Source organism: Notolepis coatsorum (genome assembly GCF_963971535.1).
Source record: "Notolepis coatsorum genome assembly, chromosome: 20".
In the NCBI taxonomy this organism is placed as follows: Eukaryota; Metazoa; Chordata; class Actinopteri; order Aulopiformes; family Paralepididae; genus Notolepis; species Notolepis coatsorum.
In genome coordinates this window covers 56179249-56204163 of record NC_140184.1, presented here as the reverse complement: position 1 = coordinate 56204163, position 24915 = coordinate 56179249, and the positions used below count along the sequence as shown (strand labels likewise).

The 24915-nt window shown below is 42.3% G+C and overlaps 1 protein-coding gene across 2 annotated transcripts in view; it reads right to left on the bottom strand.

Annotated features, from left to right (window-relative positions):
- Positions 1–24915, bottom strand: part of cskl (c-src tyrosine kinase-like) — a 162172-nt gene that overhangs the window by 47739 nt on the left and 89518 nt on the right. For both annotated transcript variants that reach the window (XM_084337229.1, XM_084337230.1), the window contains exons 2-4: positions 21383–21460; positions 15245–15358; positions 14114–14226 (exon numbers count right to left, since the gene is read on the bottom strand). In XM_084337229.1, coding sequence (XP_084193355.1) covers positions 14114–14226; positions 15245–15358; positions 21383–21397 — 242 coding nt within the window. In that variant the 5' untranslated portion in view covers positions 21398–21460. The remainder of the gene's footprint in view (positions 1–14113; positions 14227–15244; positions 15359–21382; positions 21461–24915) is intronic.

The window sequence follows — 24915 nt, the reverse complement described above, 5'->3', positions numbered from 1 at the left end:
CCAAGCGTTCTGGTTAACGTTAGCTACCACGAGTCGCGACCAGCAGTTTCAAGAACAGCCAGCTGTTTTCAACCAATATTCCTGCTGCAAGTCATCCTCTTTAATGACAACACTGGAATAAAGATAGACATGTAACGTTAGACTAGAGGCTATAAAGAATAGACTACTACAGAAATAAATGCATTCGAAAAGTTTATTTAGGAACCAATTATTTTAACATTACATTTAAAAGAAAAAGATATTTTGCGGTTACTGCAGCGGTTTGAATGGCTTTGCAAATTTGTACGGTAAGGAAAAGATCAATACCGCGGCAGCCACAAGTTGATCTTTGTCTCCTCTGTCCATATGATGCTGTTCCAGAACTGTACAGGCTTTTTTAGATGTTTTTTTGGCAAACTCTTATTCAGGTCTTCTCGTTTTTGAGGCTCACCAATGGTTTACACCTCGCAATGAACCCTCTGTATTCACTCTGGTGAACTATTTTCTTGATTGTTGACTTTCACACAGATACGTCTACCTCCTGGAGAGTGTTCTTGATCTGGCAAACTGTTGTGAAGGGGTGTTTCTTCACCAGGGAAATAATTATTCTGTCATGCACCACAGTTGTTTTCTGTGGTCTTCCAGGGCCCTCATGCATCAACGTGTTCTACGCACAGATCTGTGCGTAACCCGTGCGTACGATCATTTCTAAGCAAAGAGTGGGATTCATCAATTTGAACTTGAACTTGACTTCGTGCGTACATCTACGCACAGGTCAGACCTGGCGTACCTAGCTCCCAGTGGTAGAATATATTATTACAACAAGGAAATGAGCTTCTGTGTATAATAACACTGGATGTTCTGTATGAACCGTAGTTCATTATAGTTCATTGTAAGATAGCAACAGTAGTGTAATTATGGTCAAAACCCTATAAATAGCATTTGGAATAATAGATCTTTCTCTCAGAATGAATGCAGCATGGTTTATATAGCGTTATCGGAATATACGGGGTGTAGGCTACTGACTGACTGCGCTCCGCGTAGCTTGATTGATTGATTGATTGAAAAGTTTATTAACAGATTGCAGAATGGGTACAGTACAGTACAGCTCAGTACATACAATTGTTAATTGGGGATGCAGACCAACTTTCGTCCTGTTTACATCAGGGTCCCCCATTTTCAATTCATCATAAATCATAAAGCTCAACTCGTTATTATTTTGCGCACAGACCGCCGAAACACGGGAACGTTTTGATTATATTTAAAAGGCTTTACGTTAAACGAAACAAGTGGAATTTCGAAGCTGTAAGCAGAATAAGTCATATGAATATAGTGTTCTTCCCCCTTTTTACTGTACAAGAAAGAATAGAAAACGCATTGCAATGACACCATGCAGATAGTGGACAGACTATATGATGGGATTCAAGTTCGCGTTTTTGTTGCTCATAGGCATGCTGTCAGAGTATGATATCTTAATCAAACATTCTAGAACATTTGTCGTCACAGATCATGTCCTAATGGAACATAGGCTATGGCATGGATCGTGATATTGTGTGGACTGTTATTATTACTGTACGGCGGTACCACCCATTGTGACAGCAGCCTTGAGTCCCGCACACAAACATGATGGAATTCAAGTTCATGTATTGAAAGGCAGGATACATCATACATGCAGTGAGATTCATTGTTCTTGTATATGCTCTCGTATTATATTGTTTATATAGGCTACCCAATACTGACATCAAAATAGATTGTAGTATGCCTCTAGAAATCATATGCAGCAGGTAGAAAATTGACGGGTGATCCATCGCGATTTGGAATAGAATTGAGGAGAACTTTAATCCGTGGGTATTAATCAAACAACACGGGAAAAGGCAGTCATATTCCAGCGCGGTCTTTATTAGCCGACAACAAAATAGATGCCTCTAAAAATCATATAGCCAATCGAACACAACTAATAAAGGCATTCATATTACAGCACGGTTATAATGACACACAACCAACGCCAAACAGTGGTCAACGAACGGTCTTTATTAGTATTTTGAGCTGTCCAGGCAGAATTGCAGCAATGGTCTTAGGGAGCCGTTGATATCTGACATCACCGTTTACGAGTCCGCCTTTTATTTATCCCATAAATCATAATACGCGATAGTGTCTTCTTGGTTCGACAGCAGTGAATTCTCCGTGGAGTTTCTCGGAGTCCCGCTCGGGTCGGTCCATTATTTCACATCCCATGGGGGGTGTTTCCTCATTTTCATGACCATATATGGATAATCATGCACGAGCATTGACGGTAGAACAAAGTGGTATTCATCAACACGGCAGGGCATAGAGCCTGCGTACGCACGTGTGATGAATGCCGACTTCCCTGTGCGTACGCTAGTTCTACATTCCGTGCTTACGTGTGGAAGTAGGTCAAGTTCTACGTCCACGTTGATGCATGAGGGCCCAGGTCTTTTGGTGTTGCTGGGTTAGGGTTTGTGTTCTTTATTTTTAAGAATGTACCAAACAGTTGACTTGGCCACACCTAATGTTTTCTGCCATCTTTTTGTTTAGATTGTTCAGCCTAATGATGGCTTACTTCACTGATGGTGACAGCTCTTTGGACCTTAAACAAGTAATTGTTCTAATTCTTACACTGATTTTAATGTAAATAGCATCAAATGAAAGCTGAAAGTGTGCACTTAAAGCACACCTTTCATTTAAAATCCATTGTGGTGGTATACAAATGAAAATTGTGTCGATTTGAAATATTTATGGACCCGACTGTATGTCCATAATCTGACACCGCTGCACAAGGATCCTTTTTATTACCTCCCGCTTGCCCTCTGTGGCGTGGTGAGTGTGCATTTAGCGTTTTATGAATAATCTAAACAGATTAGGATATCAACCACCAAATGTTCACTGTATTTCTGTGTACAAATCGGCACAGTGGTTAGTACTGTTGCCTCACGGCAAGAACTTCCTGGGTTCGAAGGCCAGCAGGAGGCCTTTCTGTGCAGAGCTTGCATGTTCTCCCCGTGTATTCATGGGTTTCCCTCGGGTCCTCTGGTTTCCTCCCACACCATAAAAAAGACATGCATGTTAGGTACATATTCCTGCCATTGCCCTTGACCAACTGTACAACTGGAGACAGTTAGTCCCTGGGCACCGCACTGTGGCTGCCCACTGTTCCTAGGTAGTCAGGGTGGGTCAAAAGAAGATAAATTTAGTACAAAGCAACATATTTGAGGAAGTGATTCTATTTTGAGCTAGGCGTGACGTCTCCGGTGAGGATAAGGTTAGGGTTTACGGTAAGGGTTGGGTTTATAAAAAAGAAAAATGCAGAGTACAAGTATTACACCTCACAGTACAACAATCTGATGTTAACAGCAAGTAGAGAGGAGTGGTCTCTATATATGCCATGGTTCACAACCCGCCTCAGCTTTAAGAAAACAGGAACCGAACAACACGACCACCAGGCGGAAAGGAAGCCTGAAGTGACTTCAGAACTGCTGCAGAACTCGGCTCCATTTCCAGCCTGTTCTGCTCGGGCAGTGGAGGGAGGGGGGGCTCTTTAAAACAGGAGCCAGTGAGAAAGTACCTGAGCCCAAAAAAACAGGAAACGCTGCACACAGAGTCAGAGGCAAAGTCGGAAACTGACACACAGGCGTCGCAATAACAGGAAAATGCAAAGCGGCTCAGGCAAGACACTGGGATGTCCAGCTCCGTCCATTGACAAGAGGGGTGAGAGCTGGCTGAGAGTGTCCTCTCACACCTAGTGCTACAGTTTATAATAAACACTGGCCCGGCTGACCACAAGCCATGCTGCCGGGCGGGTGCTGTTTGGGGAGTCCTGCTGCTTTTAAACCAGCTCTGGGAGACAAATATAGCTCTGGTTTATGGCCTCGATTTAAAAGGCTAGCTACAGTATACCGTATAACCCCACCTCAAATCTCACCATATGTGGCTCCATCCATAAGCAACTAATGGATGGATTAAAGGCCCCAGGGGCACTACCACACATCCTTCTATCCCTTTTTTCATACATCTGCATTTTGTTTACCTCTACAGCCTCAGCGATAAGCATTGCAATGATGGTAGATGGAAAAAGTAGCAACAGGGATTATTATTGCCATTTCTTTCCATTCTACATCATCTCATTGAGCTCAGCTGTAATTAACACAACACAAGGATTTAGTGTGTCTGCCTCACTGGAGGACACATTCAAACTAATTAACTCTCAACAGTCAAACTGTTGTACAAATGTGTACAAAACTGTTCTGGGATATGTGTGAGATTATAAGCAAAAGTTAAATCAGCATTGCTTTTCTTTCGGGATATGTGCGAGATTATAAGAAAAAGTTAAATCAGCATTGCTTTTCTTTCGGGATATGTGCGAGATTATAAGAAAAAATTAAATCAGCATCGTTTTTATTGAAGTGCTGCTTTAAACTAACTACCGGTAGCTCTCAAAACGAACGTTAGTCAAACAAGCACCTGTTCCGATGAAAAGCGAGAAAGGACTGAAACGGTCAGTGGTCGTTGAACAAGCCAGGCCGGCCGTCCTACTTCACTGTCAATATTAGATATTCCAAGTACGAACAAAACACCCACACACTGGGTAGCGCAGCGGACTAAGCGCCTGCCTACCACCGCAGAGACACTGGTATCGAATCCAGCTGTCAGCGGTACCTCCGGCTTGGTCGGTCGTCCATACTAACACAATTGACAGTGTTAGCGGGTGGGAAGCCGGTGGGGTGTGTATCCTGGTCGTTGTAAACAGCAACTCCTACAGGTCGGTCTGGGCGCCTGCTCAGTGAGGAAGGGAACTGGGGGAAGTAGTGTGATCCTCCCACACGTTACGCTCCCCCAGTGAGAGTCCTCGCTGTCAGGTGAAAAGAAGCGGCTGGCTGACTCCACATGTATCGGAGGAGACATGTGATAGTATCTATCAACCTTCCCTAGGCCGGCAAGTGGGGGGGAAATGCGTGCAATGACCAGGAAGTGAATTGGCATAACGACTAAATTGGGATGGGAGAAAAATACAGAAAAAAAGGGGGAGAAAATGTAGGGGGAATAAAACAGTAGGTCATGGCTGATTGATTCACATCAGTGTGTGTGTGTGTGTGTGTGTGTGTGTGTGTGTCTGTGTCTGTCTGTGTGAAAGGCCCAACGAGACCCAGCAGTCGCAATTAAGCCCACAGGGTCTTTTCTGTGAGTGTTGGCTAGTCAGTAGGAGGCAATCAACGCATTTAATTGATTTAGCCTGTTTCCCTCCTCTGGCCTCCTCCGCCTCTGCCATCATCATCTCCTCCTCCTCCTCCTCCTCCTCCTCCTCCTCCTCCTCCTCCTCCTCCTCCTCCTCCTCTCAGAGAGGACAGTGTTGGACAGAGTGGGGCCTTTGTGGGCAAAGCAGCTTAATGTGGCTCGAGTTGATTCGATCAGCGGAGCAGCATCTCCATGGACAGCAGCTCCTTAACTCGCATTAATCTGAGAGCTGGCGCCAGGCATGTACCACAGCCTCGAACAGGAACTCTCTCTCTCTCTCTCTCTCTCTCTCTCTCTCTCTCTCTCTCTCTCTCTCTCTCTCTCTCTCTCTCTCTCTCTCTCTCTCTCTCTCTCTCTCTCTCTCTCTCTCTCTCTCTCTCTCTCTCTCTCTCTCTCTCTGTCCTCACTACACTAGCCAGTCTGTCCACTGAAATTAACAGCAGTGTTGTCTTGTATATTATGTCATCTTTATATAATAATAAAAAAAAGTGCCATTTCGATGGAATATCCGTTACTCAAGACAATATGTTTGGGATGTGGGATAAGCAATGAGAGGAGGGAGAGAGAGAGAGAGGGTCTCTGCTCCAGTCTGGTTTAGGGTGGTTCTGCTCTGTTCTCTTTCTGTGGCAGGGGTGGGTGTCTACCACAAGGGGGCAGGAGAGAGTGTGTGAGAGTTGGAGAGAGAGAGAGAGAGCTGTGGGGTCACAGATATAAATCAAGTGTGGATCCTATCCAACAGGGTATGATTGTGGGGACACCACAGTGGAGCCCTTATGTAACCTAATGATAGCAGTCTTCCCCAGGACTCTGCTAACAATTTATAATGACAACAACAACAACAGCAGCAACATCATCATCATCATCGTTCCCCTTTGGCTCTCTCTCTCTCTCTCTCTCTCTCTCTCTCTCTCTCTCTCTCTCTCTCTCTCTCTCTCTCTCTCTCTCTCTCTCTCTCTCTCTCTCTCTCTCTGTGGTGCTCAGAAGAGCAGGTCTGCAGTGTCCTGGCCTAAAGTGTATGAAATAAGTATCAAACTATGTGCTGATCTCACCAGGAGGAGAGAGATGGGAGGCAACCCCTGGCTGTGTCCCCTTCTCCTCTTCTCCCAAAAGCGGCATGGCTGTGGGATAGTTTGTATAGTCTAAGGCTGGGTGGCAATTACACTACAGGCTGTGTGTGCGCGCGCACACACACACACACACACACACACACACACACACACACACACACACACACACACACACACACACACACACACACACACACACACACACACACACACACACACACACACACACACACACACACACACACACACACACACACACACACACACACACACACACACACACACACACACACACAATATCAAGGGCTTCATTTTGAAAATGGTTTAGTTTGGTGGTTTTCAAAGTTTTGGAACGACACGGATTATACGAAAACCATATAGAATGACGATGAACGTAATGTTCATAATGTTGTCGCCGACAACAAGGCAGGCATGAACTGAGAGCATCAACTTACTAAATGTAGCACTAGTAGAGCACTCCCAACAGCATAGCAAGATAAAGTAACCCCCAAACTGATGACTTTATTCTAGATAAAGTAAACCCCAAACTGATGACTTTATTCTAGATAAAGTAAACCCCAAACTGATGACTTTATTCTAGATAAAGTAAACCCCAAACTGATGACTTTATTCTAGATAAAGTAACCCCCAAACTGATGACTTTATTCTAGATAAAGTAAACCCCAAACGGATGACTTTATTCTAGATAAAGTAAAACCCAAACGGATGACTTTATTCTAGATAGGGATGCACCGATCCGATATTGGTATCGGTATCGGCCGCCGATATCAGTAAAATAGCTGGATCGGGTATCAGTAAATAAAATATATAATATCGGAATTTTCTTTTTTATAATAAATTAAATAAGAAATAACCATTCAGTACATTTATATCTATGTGTTAATTTGTTACATTTAGTTTCACTAAGTTAGGAAAGTGATGTTTTAAGTCAAGCCTGATGTTGCCTTGCACAAAAGAATGATCCCAGTCTCTTCCACACAGTGACAGTGAGGCATACAGTTTATTAATTGAATGAATGAAGTTTATTTTCTGTCTTTGTTTACAAATCAAAAACACACTTGTGATCATTTACAATTCTTAAAAACAAAAAAAAAATTAATAAAAAAAAAAAAAAAAAACGGATACAATTTTTTTTTTTTTTTTAACTTTTTTGGAAAAAAAATTTGGACAATGGGTATCGGATCGGTATTGGCCGATACCCAAACCCAGGTATCGGTATCAGGACTGAAAAAATCGGATCGGTGCATCCATAATTCTAGATAAAGTAACCCCCAAACGGATGACTTTATTCTAGATAAAGTAACCCCCAAACGGATGACTTTTTCTGGATAAAGTAAACCCAAAACGGTTGACTTTTTCTAGATAAAGTAAACCCCAAAAATGATGACTTTATTCTAGATAAAGTAAACCCCAAACACAGGGCTGTACGCTAAGCTTTTTCACTAGGGGCACAGGTGCCCCTAAATGATTTTTTTTTTATCTTATGTTGTGGGACTTGTACAGCACTTTCGTAAACTTTGTTGTTTTTAAATGTGCTCTATAAATAAAGTGGATTGGATTAATGAATTAAGTAGCCCCTTTCGTGACTGTGACGCAGCCAACAAGGTTTCACTCGGCTGTGTGATTTAATTCAAGGTGGATCGCTGTTGTCGTTTGAACAACTTCAGATTTCATGGGAACTACCAATCCCCCAAATCAAGAATGTTTAAGATGAATGAAGTAAGATTTAGATTATTTGAAATAATGGCCTGTGTAGACTAAACTATGCACAGAATTATGTCAGTCTACAAGGTCCGGATTCTACATGGTCCGGCAATGTAGACCTTGTAGACTCCACTACAGACCAATTATCAGTGAATGTTCATGCATTTTTAAGAAGGGCTACTTCCACAAAAAAACAAAGAACTCAGCAAAACATCTCAGTAGCACCTTATCTAAATGTTCTATTTCATATATGGAGATTCATATTTATTTATGTATTGCATGCATTTCTACATTTTATTTCCTATTTTGTTTATTCATCCCAGTATCTTTCTTTCTTATGTGTGGAATTCTACAAGGCATGTAGGTGTATATGTGTTTGAGGATGATATCCTTCAAACAGGCAATAGTGATGATATAATTTGGGCAGTGCTGAGCTGGGTTACTTTCCTCCAGTGTATTTGTCCCCTGGCCCCACCCAATGGCCCCATGTGTGTGTGTGTGTGTGTGTGTGTGTGTGTGTGTGTGTGTGTGTGTGTGTGTGTGTGTGTGTGTGTGTGTGTGTGTGTGTGTGTGTGTGTGTGTGTGTGTGTGTGTGTGTGTGTGTGTGTGTGTGTGTGTGTGTGTGTGTGTGTGTGTGTGTGTGTGTAAAAAGTAAAAAAATAATTACTTATCGGTCATTTTTATTTTGCAAGCATTTCTTTTTTTATTAAGAACATAATCGACATTGGTTTATTATTCTTTTATATAACTATATTACTGCACATGGCTACTTTTTTATCAATTAATACAAGCAGTCAGATAAATTAACTATTTTGGGACTTTCTATTTTATTTAGAAAGTTCTTAAATCAGAATGTCCCACCCAATACCCACTACCCAGCTGTTAAAAACGGTTCAATACTCCATTTTATTAGTAGAGACTAGAGATACTTTTAGAACAATAGCCTGATGATATATTTTCCATGAGTTGAGTGGATGCATGACCGGAGCAGTGTGTGTGTGTGTGTGTGTGTGTGTGTGTGTGTGTGTGTGTGTGTGTGTGTGTGTGTGTGTGTGAGAGCGCACGCTTTGCGTAGTGGGCGTGTCAACAGTGTCAGCTGAACTCGCACCAAACAAGGTATAGGGAAATAGTCAGACATCCCAGAATTATTTCATAATACAAAGTTTCTGAATGGATGTTTGAATTCAACGAAGTTGTATGCAGTGATGACCGGTCTTTCCCCGCGGAACACAAGTTACTTAAAGGGGAACTATTTTACTATTTCTTTCACTATTTGGGCACTTTTACACAATTCCTGTGAGTCTATGGAACACCTCTGTAATATATATATTTTTTTTATTCATTGTTTTGTATTTCTAATCAAGTCCTCAAAAACAGCATTTTTCTACCTCAAGATCTCGAGCTGTTTTGAGCTGATGTGGACTGGGGTGCAGGTGCTGGTGCCTGAGGAGCCACATTAACATGCAGCAGTGACTATATGACATCACATATAGGCACATTTTCAAACGACTCAGTTCAGTGAGGGTGAATATTGTGAGAGGAGAATTGGAAGAATGCGCCAATATGAGAATTTTGAGACATAGATCATATTAATATAAGTTCACATAGCTAGGAAACAATGCTAAACACTCAAAAAGGCCATTTATAAGATAGTTCCCCTTTAACGTTACACTGGTCGCGCTATGCATGCTTAGCTTGCTAATGATAGCAGTGTAACTTAATGTTACACAGGTCGCACTATGCTTTTTTCAAACGTTTCGTTCTCTCCGCTATGATGAGCTCTGCTCTGCTTCAGCACGGACAGCACCTCTCAAGTACCCGTATGTGCATGTGTGAGTGTCAGTCGCGTGAGTGTGTAAGTAACAGCCCCGCTCCTCGGGCAGACGGAGAGAGACCGAGGGAGGAGAGATATAGAAAACGGCCAACAGGATTAGTTCGCAATGTTTAAATTCCTCGAAAAAAACAAGTGAAATATGAATGAAAGGGTTGAAATCAGTACTAGCAAGTAGGGATGCACCGATATGAAAATTGGCCACCGATACCGATTGTTCAACTAACACTATCGGCCGATACCGATATTTGTATATTTGTATATAAGTATTTGTAATTTTCTTTTCTTTTCTTTTTTATTTTTCTTTTTATTTTTTTATTTTTTTTATGAAACTACTGTATATTTGTATGTGTATGTTTGTATTTGTAGGCCTCTTTACTTACTTAAAAAAAGGAAACATCAAGAAATATGATTATGGTATCACTATCTCTCTCCCAGTATCGTCTGACGGCCTGCAGAGGGATACTATTTTCTCAACCAGAGCTTTCAACCAATGCAATGGAACCATTCTGGCGGCCTGCAGCGGGATACTATTCTCTCAACCAGAGCTTTCAACCAATGCAATGGAACCATTTTGATTGACAGTCGATTCGGCCAATTACGCCACACCGCTAGCACCCACCTCCTGCTGTTCTTACCACCAATCGGCAAGCGTTTATTCATTTTCTACTTTCGGGCATGCCGCCATTGATCTGCTTGCGACTCACTCGAGAGCACAACAAACTTAACGTAGCTAATACCTTAGCTGCCCGGCCCGCCGACCAGCGCTCCACAGCATGACCAAATGAGACATAATGATTTTACTGCAACAAATGTTATAATAAAACAAAGCCTTTCTATACATTTGTCTGGTTGAAAACTTTATTAACAGATTGCAGAATGGGTAGTTTGGTACGGAATGAGCAACGGAATGGAACTGAGCTATGAACGGAATAATGCCTTGCTTACTTGCTGTGTTCGGGTAAATAATATGCTGATGTTATATTGACCGTGTAACACTAACTATATAACGTTATTAACTAACTAGCTACCGTACCGGGAGCTCACGTTGATGCCTGGATGGTGCTAACTAACTAGCTACCGTACCGGGAGCTCACGTTGATGCCTGGATGGTGCTAACTAACTAGCTACCGTACCGGGAGCTCACGTTGATGCCTGGATGGTGCTAACTAACTAGCTACCGTACCGGGCGCTCACGTTGATGCCTGGATGGTGCTAACTAACTAGCTACCGTACCGGGAGCTCACGTTGATGCCTGGATGGTGCTAACTAACTAGCTACCGTACCGGGAGCTCACGTTGATGCCTGGATGGTGCTAACTAACTAGCTACCGTACCGGGAGCTCACGTTGATGCCTGGATGGTGCTAACTAACTAGTAGTGGGTAGTTGGGTACGGAATGAGCAACGGAATGGAACTGAGCTATGAGCGGACTCGGAGTAATGCCTTGCTGCTATGGGTAATAATAATATGCTGATGTTATTGTCCGTGTAACACTAACTATATAACGTTAATGCCACAAAACGAATGCCTTGTTAATCATAAGTAGTAACTTTGATGCAGTAGCTTGTGTGTGTGTGTGGGGGACGGCGGGCGTTGTGCAGGTAGGTCACGAGTGAACTTTTTTTTTTTTTGCCTTTTGACGCTACACAAATTGATGGTTATTTATCGGCGACTGCTATCGGCACATTTGAGCTTATCGGCCGATAGGCCGATAGCAGTCAACAAGGCACTTATCGGCCGATACCGATACCCGACCGATATATCGGTGCACCCCTACTAGCAAGGGTGTCCCCAAATATTTTTTTCTACTAGCACAGGCTATTTTTAGGGGAAATATGCTACGCCCTCGTAGCACTGTACAGCCCTGAAACAGATGACTTTATTCTAGATAAAGTAAACCCCAACCAGATGACTTTATTCTAGAAAAGGTGATGCCCAAACAGATGACTTTATTCTAAACCCCCAACCAGATGACTTTATTCTAGATAAGGTAAAGTTTAAACCCCCAACCAGATGACTTTATTCTAGATCAAATAACCCGCAAACAGATGACTTTATTCTAGATAAAGTAACCCCCAACCAGATTGGAGATTCTCTCTAGATAAAGTAACCCCCAACCAGATGAGAGATTCTCTCTAGATAAAGTAACCGCCAACCATATGGATATTCTCTCTAGATAAAGTAACCCCCAACCATATGGATATTCTCTCTAGATCAGGGGTCTCAAACTCAATTTACCTGGGGGCCGCTGGAGGTAGAGTCTGGGTGAGGCTGGGCCGCATCAAATATTCCACAAAAAAAGGGTTTCAAGTATTCCAAAAAAAAAGTACAACTGATCCAATCTTCTCAATATTTAGCAATAACCTTTAGTCTCAAGAAATTTAATTTACTACCTCAGGCCCCGTTTAGACGGAAACGCTAGCAGGTGAATCCGCAAAAATATTTTTACGGATGTGCCTTTCGTTTATACGGAAACAGCGTTTTTACGGGGTGAAACCGCAAAAAAGTGAGACTACCTTCCAGGGTGGAATTCCTAGAAACGCAAAACCTTTGCGCTCTCGTCTAAACTATCAAACCGTATAAATCTGTTAAAACGATGACGAAAGGGTTGTCACGGCTCTGGTCGCGCGTACTGCTTACGTCACAGGTAGCAGGTAAGCGCCAGTAGCCGAGACGTAAACAAAGCAAGTATGTCTGACTATATCAACGGAGATCACTTGAAGGCTACATTGGCAGTATTTTTAAAGACACAAGAATCAGTCCAGTTTTAAGATACGCTATTAGAGCTGGAATTACCGCGGCTGCTGGCACCAGACTTGCCCTCCAATGGATCCTCGTTAAAGGATTTAAAGTGTACTCATTCCAATTACAGGGCCAGCAGGTGCCTCGACTGGCCCGCGCCGTTCTGTGTTCTGAACGTAGCGTTATAGCAGTACTTTTAACCCTTTCACTGCCACACGACAGAAGGTTAACCCTTTACTATCACACAACCGGCTGTCGTGTGGCAGTGAAAGGGTTAAATACACAAGAATCTGTCCCGCGGCGTGAGTGGACCCACTGTCTGTGAGTGACTCTGCTTTGGTCCAATCACATTCCCCATCCACAGTCTGCGAATCAGAGGCAGAGTAGGGCGGGTCTTCACAGCACGTCATGTGACATATGCGCCAATCGTGTGACAGCGGTGCTCCGTCGTTACAGCCTCGTCTGCACAGAGAATTCCACCCCAAAACGCTCGTCTAAACGCAAAATTAAAAGTGAAACCGCAAGACGACTTTTGCGGTTTCTGTTCACAAAACGCTCGTCTAAACGTAGCCTCAGTCGTAAAAAAAAAGAAATCCAAACTTCAAATAACTACAATTTCGACAGTTTTCGGCTTGTCATTGCTCCGACTGCTTTGTTGTTGAATCAAGTAAAATCCTAGGTAAGCATATATTGTGCCTGTGAACGTTGACATGAAGAAGAAAAAAGTTAAAAAAAAAAAGTTTAAAAAAAAAAATAATAAAAAGATTTTTTATTTTTTTTTTGGTTTCTCACTTGATTCGATACTCGGTAGTACCGACGTGTTTCGGTTCAGTACCTCAAAAGTACCGAATTCGGTACCCATCCCTACCCAAAGCCCTTTGATGGTTTTCAAAATGTTTTCCAAAACCAGGTCCCAGGTGTTTCAAAGTAAGATGCTTTCAGAACCATTAGAGGTGTGTTTTACTGGACCAAAAATGGTTCTCGAAAAACAGCATGAAGCTCAATTGCATTATGCGGCATCAAGCCATCCTCCAATCCCACTAGTGACAACGCGGCTCAATTACTGTAATGCGCTCTACGTTGGCGTTGGCCAGGCCTCGCTGTCACGTCTTCAGCTGGTCCAAAAAGCTGCTGCTCGGCTGTTGACAGGGACCTGCAAACGGGAGCACATCACTCCTGTCCTCGCCTCCCTTCATTGGCTGCCTGTGCAGTTTAGGGTCAATTTTAAGATCCTGCTGTTTGCTTATAAAGCAATGAATGGTCTGGCCCCACCCTAGCGCTTTGGATAAAAAAGCAGCCATTTACTACTATGAACATCTGTGATGTACCCCTCCTGGTGACTTGTTGTACACAATCTGTAAATCGCTTTGAATAAAAGCGTCAGCTAAATGACTAAATTGCGAACTGTATACATTAGAAACAAGGTAAATGTTAGAAACAAGGTTCAATTATAATTGCCTAGTTTGCTCCCCTGGTGCAGCAGCTGGAGCAGGTAGGCGAGCTGCATCACTACTTACGGCATGAGACTGAGCTTCCCTCCCGACTTGACCCCTTCTCTTTTCTGGACGTAGTTGGCCGGGATGGTCCCCTCTCTACCCCCCGTATTCCTGGCTCTGTACCAGTTAGGATCCTGGAGGAACCCAAGACGTGCCCCGTTAGCACAACCTCTTTACAGACGGAAACCAACATAACAAGAAGGTACATTTGCAAGCACAACAAAATGTTTCCATTCCATGTGGTTCCTAGAAGGTTTGAGAAAACACTAACACGATTTTCACATTGATCTTATCATATTTTGTGCGGGATGGCTAAAGTTGAATCAGGGCTTTAGAGCAGATTTTGCTCCAACTTACTTAGGTTGTCACGTAAAATATTTTTAGAAGATCAGAGAAGATTCTACATCCAAGTGTTTTTGTTCCATTAGATCTTTATAATAATTTCCATAATAAAATCTCAGCCTTTCCAGACCCATCTCGCTTGAAATATGTAAATAGTACTAATCGACCACAGGAAAAAAGGTTATGTTACTTATAGCCATAAATAATATATTTACATATTGTATAGAAAATGTAACATGTGTATGTATTACAAATAAATACATATATTACATATTCAAAATGTTTTGTCTTTTTTACGTTTTTCAGAAAACCTTTAAGCTCCCCTGCTGGGGATCGAACCATGACCGTTAAGTGAATGTTAAAACTAACCTTAACTCTAACTATAATCATAGTTAGATAGTGGTGAGAGCACCCGCCCACAACTGCAATGATTGTTGATTCAACTCCTGGTTGGACAATACAATGTAAATATATGATTATATATATATATATATATATATATATATATATATATATATATATATATATATGACTATATATATATATATATATATATATATATATATATATATATATATATATATGACTATATATATATATATATATATATATATATATATATGACTATATATATATATATATATATATATATATATATATATATATATATATATATATATATATGACTATATATATATATATATATATATATGTATGTCTATAACATAACATACATTATGTAAATTTCTTCCTGTGGTCGATTAGTACTTTATTTACGTTTTATCATGAGCCCTTGTTGGCCTCCCTTACCCTGGTGACTCCGATGATGCTCAACACATCTCCTTTGCAGAATGGCAGGTCCTGCTCGTTGGTGGTCTGAAAGTTATACTTGGCTACGCACTCTGTGCCCGTCGACCATGGCACCTGCCAAGAGAAAAGACAGCGACAAACCCCATCAATCATCACAAAAAAAACAAGAGAGGGACTTTGTTTCCCTGACCACAGCACAGCTTTATCCAAATGTGTAAGATACAAAACCCTTTATGCACACAAAGGTTGCACATATGGCTTATCTTACACTATGTAGATTAAAGAAAACGTATCATTCCCTCAAATGTGTGCTGACATGGCTGTGGAGAGGTAGGGACACTGCTGTGGCCTTGCCCTCCAGTAAGGAGCTTGAGGTAGGGACACTGCTGTGGCCTTGCCCTCCAGTAAGGAGCTTGAGGTAGGGACACTGCTGTGGCCTTGCCCTCCAGTAAGGAGCTTGAGGTAGGGACACTGCTGTGGCCTTGCCCTCCAGTAAGGAGCTTGAGGTAGGGACACTGCTGTGGCCTTGCCCTCCAGTAAGGAGCTTGAGGTAGGGACACTGCTGTGGCCTTGCCCTCCAGTAAGGAGCTTGAGGTAGGGACACTGCTGTGGCCTTGCCCTCCAGTAAGGAGCTTGAGGTAGGGACACTGCTGTGGCCTTGCCCTCCAGTAAGGAGCTTGAGGTAGGGACACTGCTGTGGCCTTGCCCTCCAGTAAGGAGCTTGAGGTAGAGACACTGCTGTGGCCTTGCCCTCCAGTAAGGAGCTTGAGGTAGGGACACTGCTGTGGCCTTGCCCTCCAGTAAGGAGCTTGAGGTAGGGACACTGCTGTGGCCTTGCCCTCCAGTAAGGAGCTTGAGGTAGGGACACTGCTGTGGCCTTGCCCTCCAGTAAGGAGCTTGAGGTAGGGACACTGCTGTGGCCTTGCCCTCCAGTAAGGAGCTTGAGGTAGGGACACTGCTGTGGCCTTGCCCTCCAGTAAGGAGCTTGAGGTAGAGACACTGCTGTGGCCTTGCCCTCCAGTAAGGAGCTTGAGGTAGGGACACTGCTGTGGCCTTGCCCTCCAGTAAGGAGCTTGAGGTAGAGCCATATGGAATCCGCGATCACGGAATCGCGGAATTGAGCAATAAAAATGGAATCAACTATATATTAAAAAAAATAATAAAAAAAAAAAAAAAAAAATTGGGACTTGTACAGCACTTTGTTCAACTTTGTCAGTGCTGTAAAGTTTAAACCTTTTAAAATCTTAGACAAACAAAACACTTGAAATATTGTAAGCCGTCATTTGAGGCTTTATAAAAGCAGCACAATGAACACAGATCAGTCCGACCTCATCTTAAATAACAAACAGCATTGCTTGTTGTAGTCAACAAAGAGAGGCAGAGTTGATTTAGCAAAAATATATATAATTTTTTTTTTTTTTTTAATAGTCGAATTTTATTTTCATATTCGAATCCCATGCCCATCGAACGAAGCTTCGAAGCTTCGAAGTATTTAAGACAGCCCTATTAAATGGACTGTTATATCTTATTAAATTGTGGACATTTATTCATTCCCACTTATTAGACACTATTTCTGATGGTAAAATGAGCGTACAAAGCAAAATACAGAATTCTGAAATATTAAAACGGTAAAAACTGAATTCGGAAAAAAATAAAATGGAAATTTCATATGGCTCTACTTGAGGTAGGAACACTGCTGTGGCCTTGCCCTCCAGTAAGGAGCTTGAGGTAGGAACAATGTTGTGGCCTTGCCCTCCAGTAAGGAGCTTTTGGAGGCAGTAAGGACATTTTAAAGGCTCCTACATAGTCGGGCATACTGTGAGCGGACCGGACTCTGTGCGGCAGTCGTTGGAGGGTTCATAGTCGAGCGTACCACCGCGTACCAATTTCCTACAATTCTCGTGCCAGTTTACTACATTTCCCACAATCGTTGCACGCTATTTACACTTTGTCACGGCGTCGTCCACCGATGTCAAAATAAAGATTCTAGGTTATCTCCGTTTCCAAGATTTCAAAATTAGAAAAGCCATTCAAACTTCTCAAGTTTCTTCAGATGATGAAAAAAAGACAGGTCCAAATGTATATGAATTGGAATGTATAACGATTAGTGATAGTAAAACAAAATGTTGCGTCATCTTCCTGCCAAAGTTTTACCGGACCAATCCTACCCATAGAACCATGATCCTGCCCTACTCTCTCTTGGCATGGTCAGAGCGAGTGTTCAGAGTAAAATGCAGATCGGTGTCACATTTAATGCAGGTCGATATCAACCAACACGGCGAGCAGCCTTTTGTGTGACACCAAGTGAGAGACGTGGATGTCTGCGAGGTTAGAAAATGTGAGCTTTGTGCTTCGAGTCCACGCGGACCTCTGCAGAGTCCGTTCCGCCTGACTATGCGGGAGCCTTAACAGACTTCTTCTTCCTTCTTTTGGATGTGAAAATACCTCAATGTGCACTAGTCTGCCTTTAAGGCACAAGGGTAGAAAATATACAGGCAGCGTTGATGCACCGTGTCATTGCATTAGCTTGTTAAACATATTATTATTATGAAGAATTGGAAGTGGCACAAACCAAACTGCTTTAGTCTTGACGATTGGTTAACTTAAAATACTTCATGGATTTATTCTCAATGGAACGGCAGCCTCAGCCCTCTTTGAATATGATCATGGAGATGATGGACTCTGGATCTTTACAAGATCATATTTGAAAAATACGTTATAGGATTGAAATTAATTGTAATTGAACTGTACCCCCCCCCCCTGTTTGTTTAATTGTGTATTGTACATGGTGTACATCAGTTTTATGGGAAGGTTTAGTGTTGTTTTAACATGGTCTTGTCCCTTGTCATATCTGAAAAACTATAAAGAAAAAACAACAACGCAGACATTTGCATAGACATAGACAAGACCAGCAAAGACATGTACTTTGTACATTGTTCACTAGCTCCCCTGATACTTCCATAAGCCCCTAAGATGAAGATCCAAGCAGGCAAGCAGTGGAGGAGGCTGAGCAGCGGCATCATTCAGCTGTGTTGTTGTATCAGCACAATAACTCCTGTGTAATGAGGAGCCTCTGTGTTGTCAAAGGGATGAAAATAAAAGGGAGAACTGACGTCTGCAGGTGTATGAAGTGAGCGAGTGAAACAAGACGATCCTCAGGTAACCTGCTCTCATCCTGAAACAAGACGATCCTCAGGTAACCTGCTCTAATCCTGAAACAAGACGATCCTCAGGTAACCTGCTCTAATCCTGAAACAAGACGATCCTCAGGTAACCTGCTCTAATCCTGAAACAAGACGATCCTCAGGTAACCTGCTCTAATCCTGAAACAAGACGATCCTCAGGTAACCTGCTCTAATCCTGAAACAAGACGATCCTCAGGTAACCTGCTCTAATCCTGAAGCAATGCTGTTGTGGGCTGAGCTAACTAGCTCTTCATGAGGCATCAACGTCTCGCGCTGCCCCCTCAGTCATTGTTCTTTGTGACAGAAGTCTGAAGCTAAGTGGTGATAAGTGGTCATTGGATCTCATTCACCAACATTGTCTTACGACAACCTCCTTGGAAGTTCGTAAGAGAAAGCCAACGACAATTACCCCCGGATTCACCAACGTGTGGAGAGGTTGTCTTAACTTGCCAAATGATCACAGCTGCGTACACTGGGTGGACATTCGCGTTTAATTAATTTGCATACACATGCCCCTCCAGCTCATTATAATGCGCGGGCCGTGTGCAAAGCATGAGCTGATAGATCCCTGTATTCAACAGGTAGAGCTGAAGCGCTTTGCGACGGATCAAAATTAGATCAGATTCAAATGTATTGTCATCAACAGCACACTATAGCTATATAGTGGAACAGACTATTAATATTCCATATTTATACCGTATTGTTGCACGCTCCTGGCCACCTGCCGCAGTGCAAGCGCGCACACACACACTGTATAGTCTACGTGCATAATGAATGAACAGTAGGCTTATATTATTCGATTTACTTGTTTTATTAGGAGATCGCAGATACTGCGCTGCCCTATATAGTCATACTGTAGTTCTACTACACTACAGTACAGTACAGTACACATCTTAGCGTGACATCTTGGCCGCTACAGAGTGGGGCTTGAGTGGACCAGACTCCACAGAGGCGTAGTGTTTTTATTTATTTTCGGACATCATGATGCCTCTTGAGGCATGACTGTAAATGTAAAACAAATGTTTTTATCATACAAATATTGTCATATTTATTATTATGATTATTTAATTCCAAGGATGTCTGTAGAGTTGACATGAACGCAATCACCATGATTCCTCCCAAATAAAGCCCTTAACCTCTTAACGCGCTACTCGACTACACACAGACAGTGGAGCTGGTTGCATATAGCGAGCATTTTGACTTGTTGCGTGGTGGCGATGTCTCGCAGATAATACAACTACAAGTATGATTATATAATATATATATTTTATTTAAAAAAAATTTATATAAAATATTTTTTTCTTTTTTTTTAAATCAAAAACAATCGATATAAATAATGGTAAATTGTTATTAAAAAATGTGCCCCTAAAAAAAAATGTTTGCCCCTAAATTTCTCATTTAGGGGCAAGTGTGCCCCTAGTGAAAAAGCTTAGCGTACAGCCCTGGGGGGGGGGGGGGTCGTTTATAATTCCGTGATCGTCGTTAAATGATTTATGTAGTATGGGTGATATATAGATCAGAGCAGTTTGTATGGATAATAATAAACAAAAATGCTGAAACTCGCGTCAGTCTCCTCTTACCGTTGGGCGATGAGAGTGGAGCAAACAGATCCCAGTTATGTGATGGGGATCGAGGCGATCCATTTCCGGTTTGTATAATACTAATACATGCCCAAATCATGTGGATTATTGAGTTATGGCAACGATCCATATCCACGTGTGTGTCTTGAGTCCCGCGACGACATACGAGTGGCCGGACGGATTTGGGAGACGCACCGAGCTCCAACAGGGAATATCCGGTTTGGCAACTCGCCGATCAGGTGGCAGTATTGAAGCGTTGCAGAGTTGTGCCGGCTCACACAGCATCAGACAAGGCTCCGTGAGTGAAATATGAATACCATGGCGAAAATATGAAATATGATCAGAATAACGTCGTACGCCGTGATCTGGAAGAATTAGCATGAATTTGAAACACGTCGTAAGCCGTTTCCGGCGGAGAAAGTGTTAAGAGGTTAAGAACACGGCGCACACCAGTCTGTCCGACTTACGACTGCTCTTCAGCGCTCCTAAATCCTGCTCTTAGTTATGACCGAATCCAGGAGTAGGGACCGTTGGTGAATCCCAAAATCGCCCCGAAAATATCTTAAGTGGTGCTAGGACAACATTTTGTCTGATCTTTTGTCTTAAGTCCGTTGGTGAATGAGACCCATTGTGTACTCTAGGGTGAGACGGAGGTTGAAAATAAGTCGGATCGATATGCAACTGTGAAGGCAGAGGATGCAGATTATGGGGGGTGCCGGGTGGTGATCGTATACTGAAGCTGGTATGAGACTCATTAGCACAGTTGGTAGGTAACATGAAACATTATTAAGCCCGATCACAAATATTCAGCACTGTATCTACAAAAAACCCTATAAATCATCTGCCCTTTGTTCATTTGCTTTCAAATCTTTTCACTTTTGGTCATGGTGTTATTCACCATCAGAGATGAAAAATAAAACGAATAAACATTTATATTCTCCTTTGGTTCATTACTCGAGCATATTAGTAACAGACACAATATTTCTGAGAATATATACAATTCACTGGGAATACATTCCCTGAGGTCCATAGATGTCCCTGGATACCAAGGACATGCAAATGGACCTTGTAGAAGTGGAGTAATCTTCCATTTACTTGGGTATGTACTTTTATGCAAAATTTCTGAAAATATGGCTAAGGCTTAAAAGAAGGGATGGGCACGTTGCCGGAGGAGTGTGTTTACAGGGGATTTGTTGTACACGAAATACTCCTAACCCACCATAACTCAAAACACAGGTCTGTTTCACCTAAATGTTTACATACTGTCATATAGTAAATTTGAGAATAATAATAAAAACTCCTGACACTGTAACTTGGATTTCAGTTTATGTATGGGTTTGAGGATTTAGTGCATCCCGCATTTGTCGACTCACCGGGACCACAGACATGGTGAAGGGAGTGGGGGCGGCTGTCCTGAGGCAGGAGTCACTGATCAGCTGCTACCATCAGAGCTGCAGCAGAGAGAGAGAGAGAGAGAGAGAGAGAGAGAGAGAGAGAGAGAGAGAGAGAGAGAGAGAGAGAGAGAGAGAGAGAGAGAGAGAGAGAGAGAGAGAGAGAGAGAGAGAGAGAGAGAGAGAGAGAGAGAGAGAGAGAGAGAGAGAGAGAGAGAGAGAGACAGACAGACAGATAAATAAGACAGAAGATCCATCCCATGTGTTTGGACAGAAACATTAACTTCATATGTTTGGATAAGTAGCTAAAATAAAACCTGACCTGAAACTACAAACAGACACACATGTGCACCATGGAGAGAGAGGGGGGGGGGGGGGTTCCCTCTCCCATTAAAGACATGCAGCATACTTATGTAACTCCATGTCACAAACTGAGGGACAATTAATTAAGTAATCACTGAACGTGACAAATAATTATCTTGACATGAACATATGGTTATCTGTAACCATTGTGAATGTCATGTTATAGTTGCATTATATCATTTGAACACCGTTTCTATGCATTGGCAACATTGCAACTTTACATAGTCCTGCCAATGCAAGCATGGCAAAATGTGACTAGATATAGTACAATGAATAGAGTAGTTAATACTCTATTAACACACACACACAAAGGCTGTACTGTACCCGTTAACCCCAGCCTAAACATCAGCCTTTCACCAGCACACACACATTATGTTTGTGTATATGTATGTCCAAATATTTGGTCAATTTGTACTTTGATGCTTAGATGCCCCGATCACGATTTTTGCCACCGATACCAATCATCTATGAGCCATATCAGCCGATACACTGCGGATACCGATCGTTTTTGGTTTTGTTATAGCAGCTGGCAGAATTATACAGTGTAGGTCTAACACAGGCATTCTCAAAGTCCGGACTCCGGTCCAGACCGAACCACAACTGTCTCTGGACTCTGAGCAAATTATACTTTTCATACTTTTCATTTCTCCGCTATCTGAACTGCAAGCAGCGTCTCTGTCTGCTCCACTATCTGTGTGTCTCAGTCTACTCTGCTTTGGTCCAATCACATTCCCCACCCACAGTCTGCGAATCAGAGGCAGAGTAGGGCGGGTCTTCACGGAACGCTTGTTGTCTCTCAGCGACCTGGGGCAGTGTAGCGTATATCTATGGTCTCGACTACAAGTACACTTACTCCCTCTCATGCTCGCTCGCACACACACGTGCTCTCTCTCTCACGCACACACTCGCTCTCTCATGCTCTCATTCCAACTCCACTAAGAATTGGATCATGTTTTTCGCAATCTGCGAATAGAAAGCATTATCGGAATTCCCCAATTTAATATTTATACTGAATATCGGCCGATACCGATCGCTGGCCGATCGATCGGGGCATCCCTAGCTTTGGCTAAATTCAAGAAGCTTTCATGCCAATAAATACCTTTGAATTGACATTTATTTTTTTGAAATAGAAACGGAGACAGAGTACAAATGTACAAATGGAGACGAAGGAACATTTATGCACATGAATTGGGACTGCCCACCAGTTAAGGCATTCTGGAAAGATGTGACCCATCAATTATCAAAACTCGTATCTTGGAATATACCAGTACACCCCTCTGTATTACTATTGAATGATGTTTTTGAGTTTGCAGTAAATCCACAGCTAAAGAGATTGGTTTTATCGGATATCACAGTAGCTAAAAAACTGATCGCATCACGCTGGTTTCAACCGGAAAAAATGTGCCGGAAGGTTTGGTTTCTTACATATCTCGATGTGATTTATCAAGAAATATCTACAGCAAGAATTCTGGGACTCAACGAATCCAAAATGTCAATGTGGTTAGAAGTGGTGGAGAGAATAAAAGCTAGCTTATAATGGTGGTGTCTGGTTAGGAGTGAGGGATAATGGAGGTACTATCCAAGGAGGGGTCCGGGAGGGGGGGGGTTCGAGCTGGAGCATATGTGTGTAGGGTTTTAGATAATAGGTATTAGGAGTATATCCTGTATAAGACATTGGTACAATTGGTAATTTCGTTGGATATACACTGTATACGGTAAAATAGTATTTTAGGCCTGCCGCGATAAGCAATAAATCGATTAATTGCCGCGATAATTAAAAGTAATGCAATGATTTTGACGGGCGCGATTAATTGCTATTTGCGCCTTGTCAGTCACTGTCCGTGTGGGGGGCCGCTGGCCATACTACAGAGCACAGCTCCGTGGGGCAGTAGCAACGCCACATATAGTTTAACTACATTTCTCAATGGTGTTGCTCCTTTTAACCAAGTAGCGTTATTTATAGTGTAACGTTAGCTATTTTTAGACCCAAGTAGTTACTCGCTACTGCCCGGAGAAACTGGACTGCTAAATAAAGATGAAAGATCGAGTGTTGATTCTCATTCAAAGCTAACAACATTAGCTAACAAACGAAATACAACGTATAGCATAGCTACAACACAGAATAACGTTAATACAATTACATGCATCATTGTTTACAATGAACGGGTGGGGCTAGTCAAAGGACTGGACACGGGGACAAGTTAAACATGAATTCATTTATTATAACGTAGTAGGTAGTTTCGAGTCGTGCTGCAGTGCCTACGCGCCACAGCTATTCTATTATATACTGCTTTGACGCTTCCTCCTCATCGTTGATTGCCTGTAGTAGCTGCATCTAACGTTAGTAGCTAACGTTAAAACTAACCTAAAGTTAGTTGTTCACCAACAATCTCAATATTTGTTTTATCATTAGCTCAAAAACACAACCGGACGAGACAAGTTGGCCGCTCATAGGTGGCGGTGCCGCTAGGATAATAACAACAGTACTTCCGGTCCGGTCGGTGGGCTTCAAAATAAAAGTCTAAACACCGGAAAAGACGGAGCGGTGGGCTTCAAAATAAAAGTTTTGGGAAATAAATTTCTCAAAAAAAAATTCTCTAACCGGTCGCAATAATATCGCTTATCGCGATATTTTCGGGGGCAATTAATCGCCCAGCAAAATGTGTTATCGTGGCAGGCCTAAGTATTATATACTTTTTTTTGTTTTCTGTTACTGTACTTGCATGTCATTTTAGCCACCTTAATTGTTAGTTTCATTATGCATTGTGTGTTGAGTACTGACTTTTAACCATTTTGTTTTGCAATAAAAAAAAAAAAAAGGAAAAAACGGAGACAGAGACAGAGACAGAAAGAGAGAGAGAGAGAGAGAGAGACTGAAACAGAGACTGAGAGAGAGAGAGACTGAAACAGAGACAGAGAGAGTTATAGGCTCAGCCCCTTCCATTCTGCACTGTTGCTGCTGAAATTTACGTCAAAAACCAAAGTTATCAAATGTGAGTGAAGCGTACACTGTCGAGTCCTGGCTTTAGGCAGAATGACGAACAGTGGTTTCAGAGAAGTTATTTTTATTTTTAATGTGATTCATTCATTCATTCATTCATTCATTGCGCGTCAATAGTTCAGCGTGTTGGTTCCCCAGTCGCTCTGTGCTG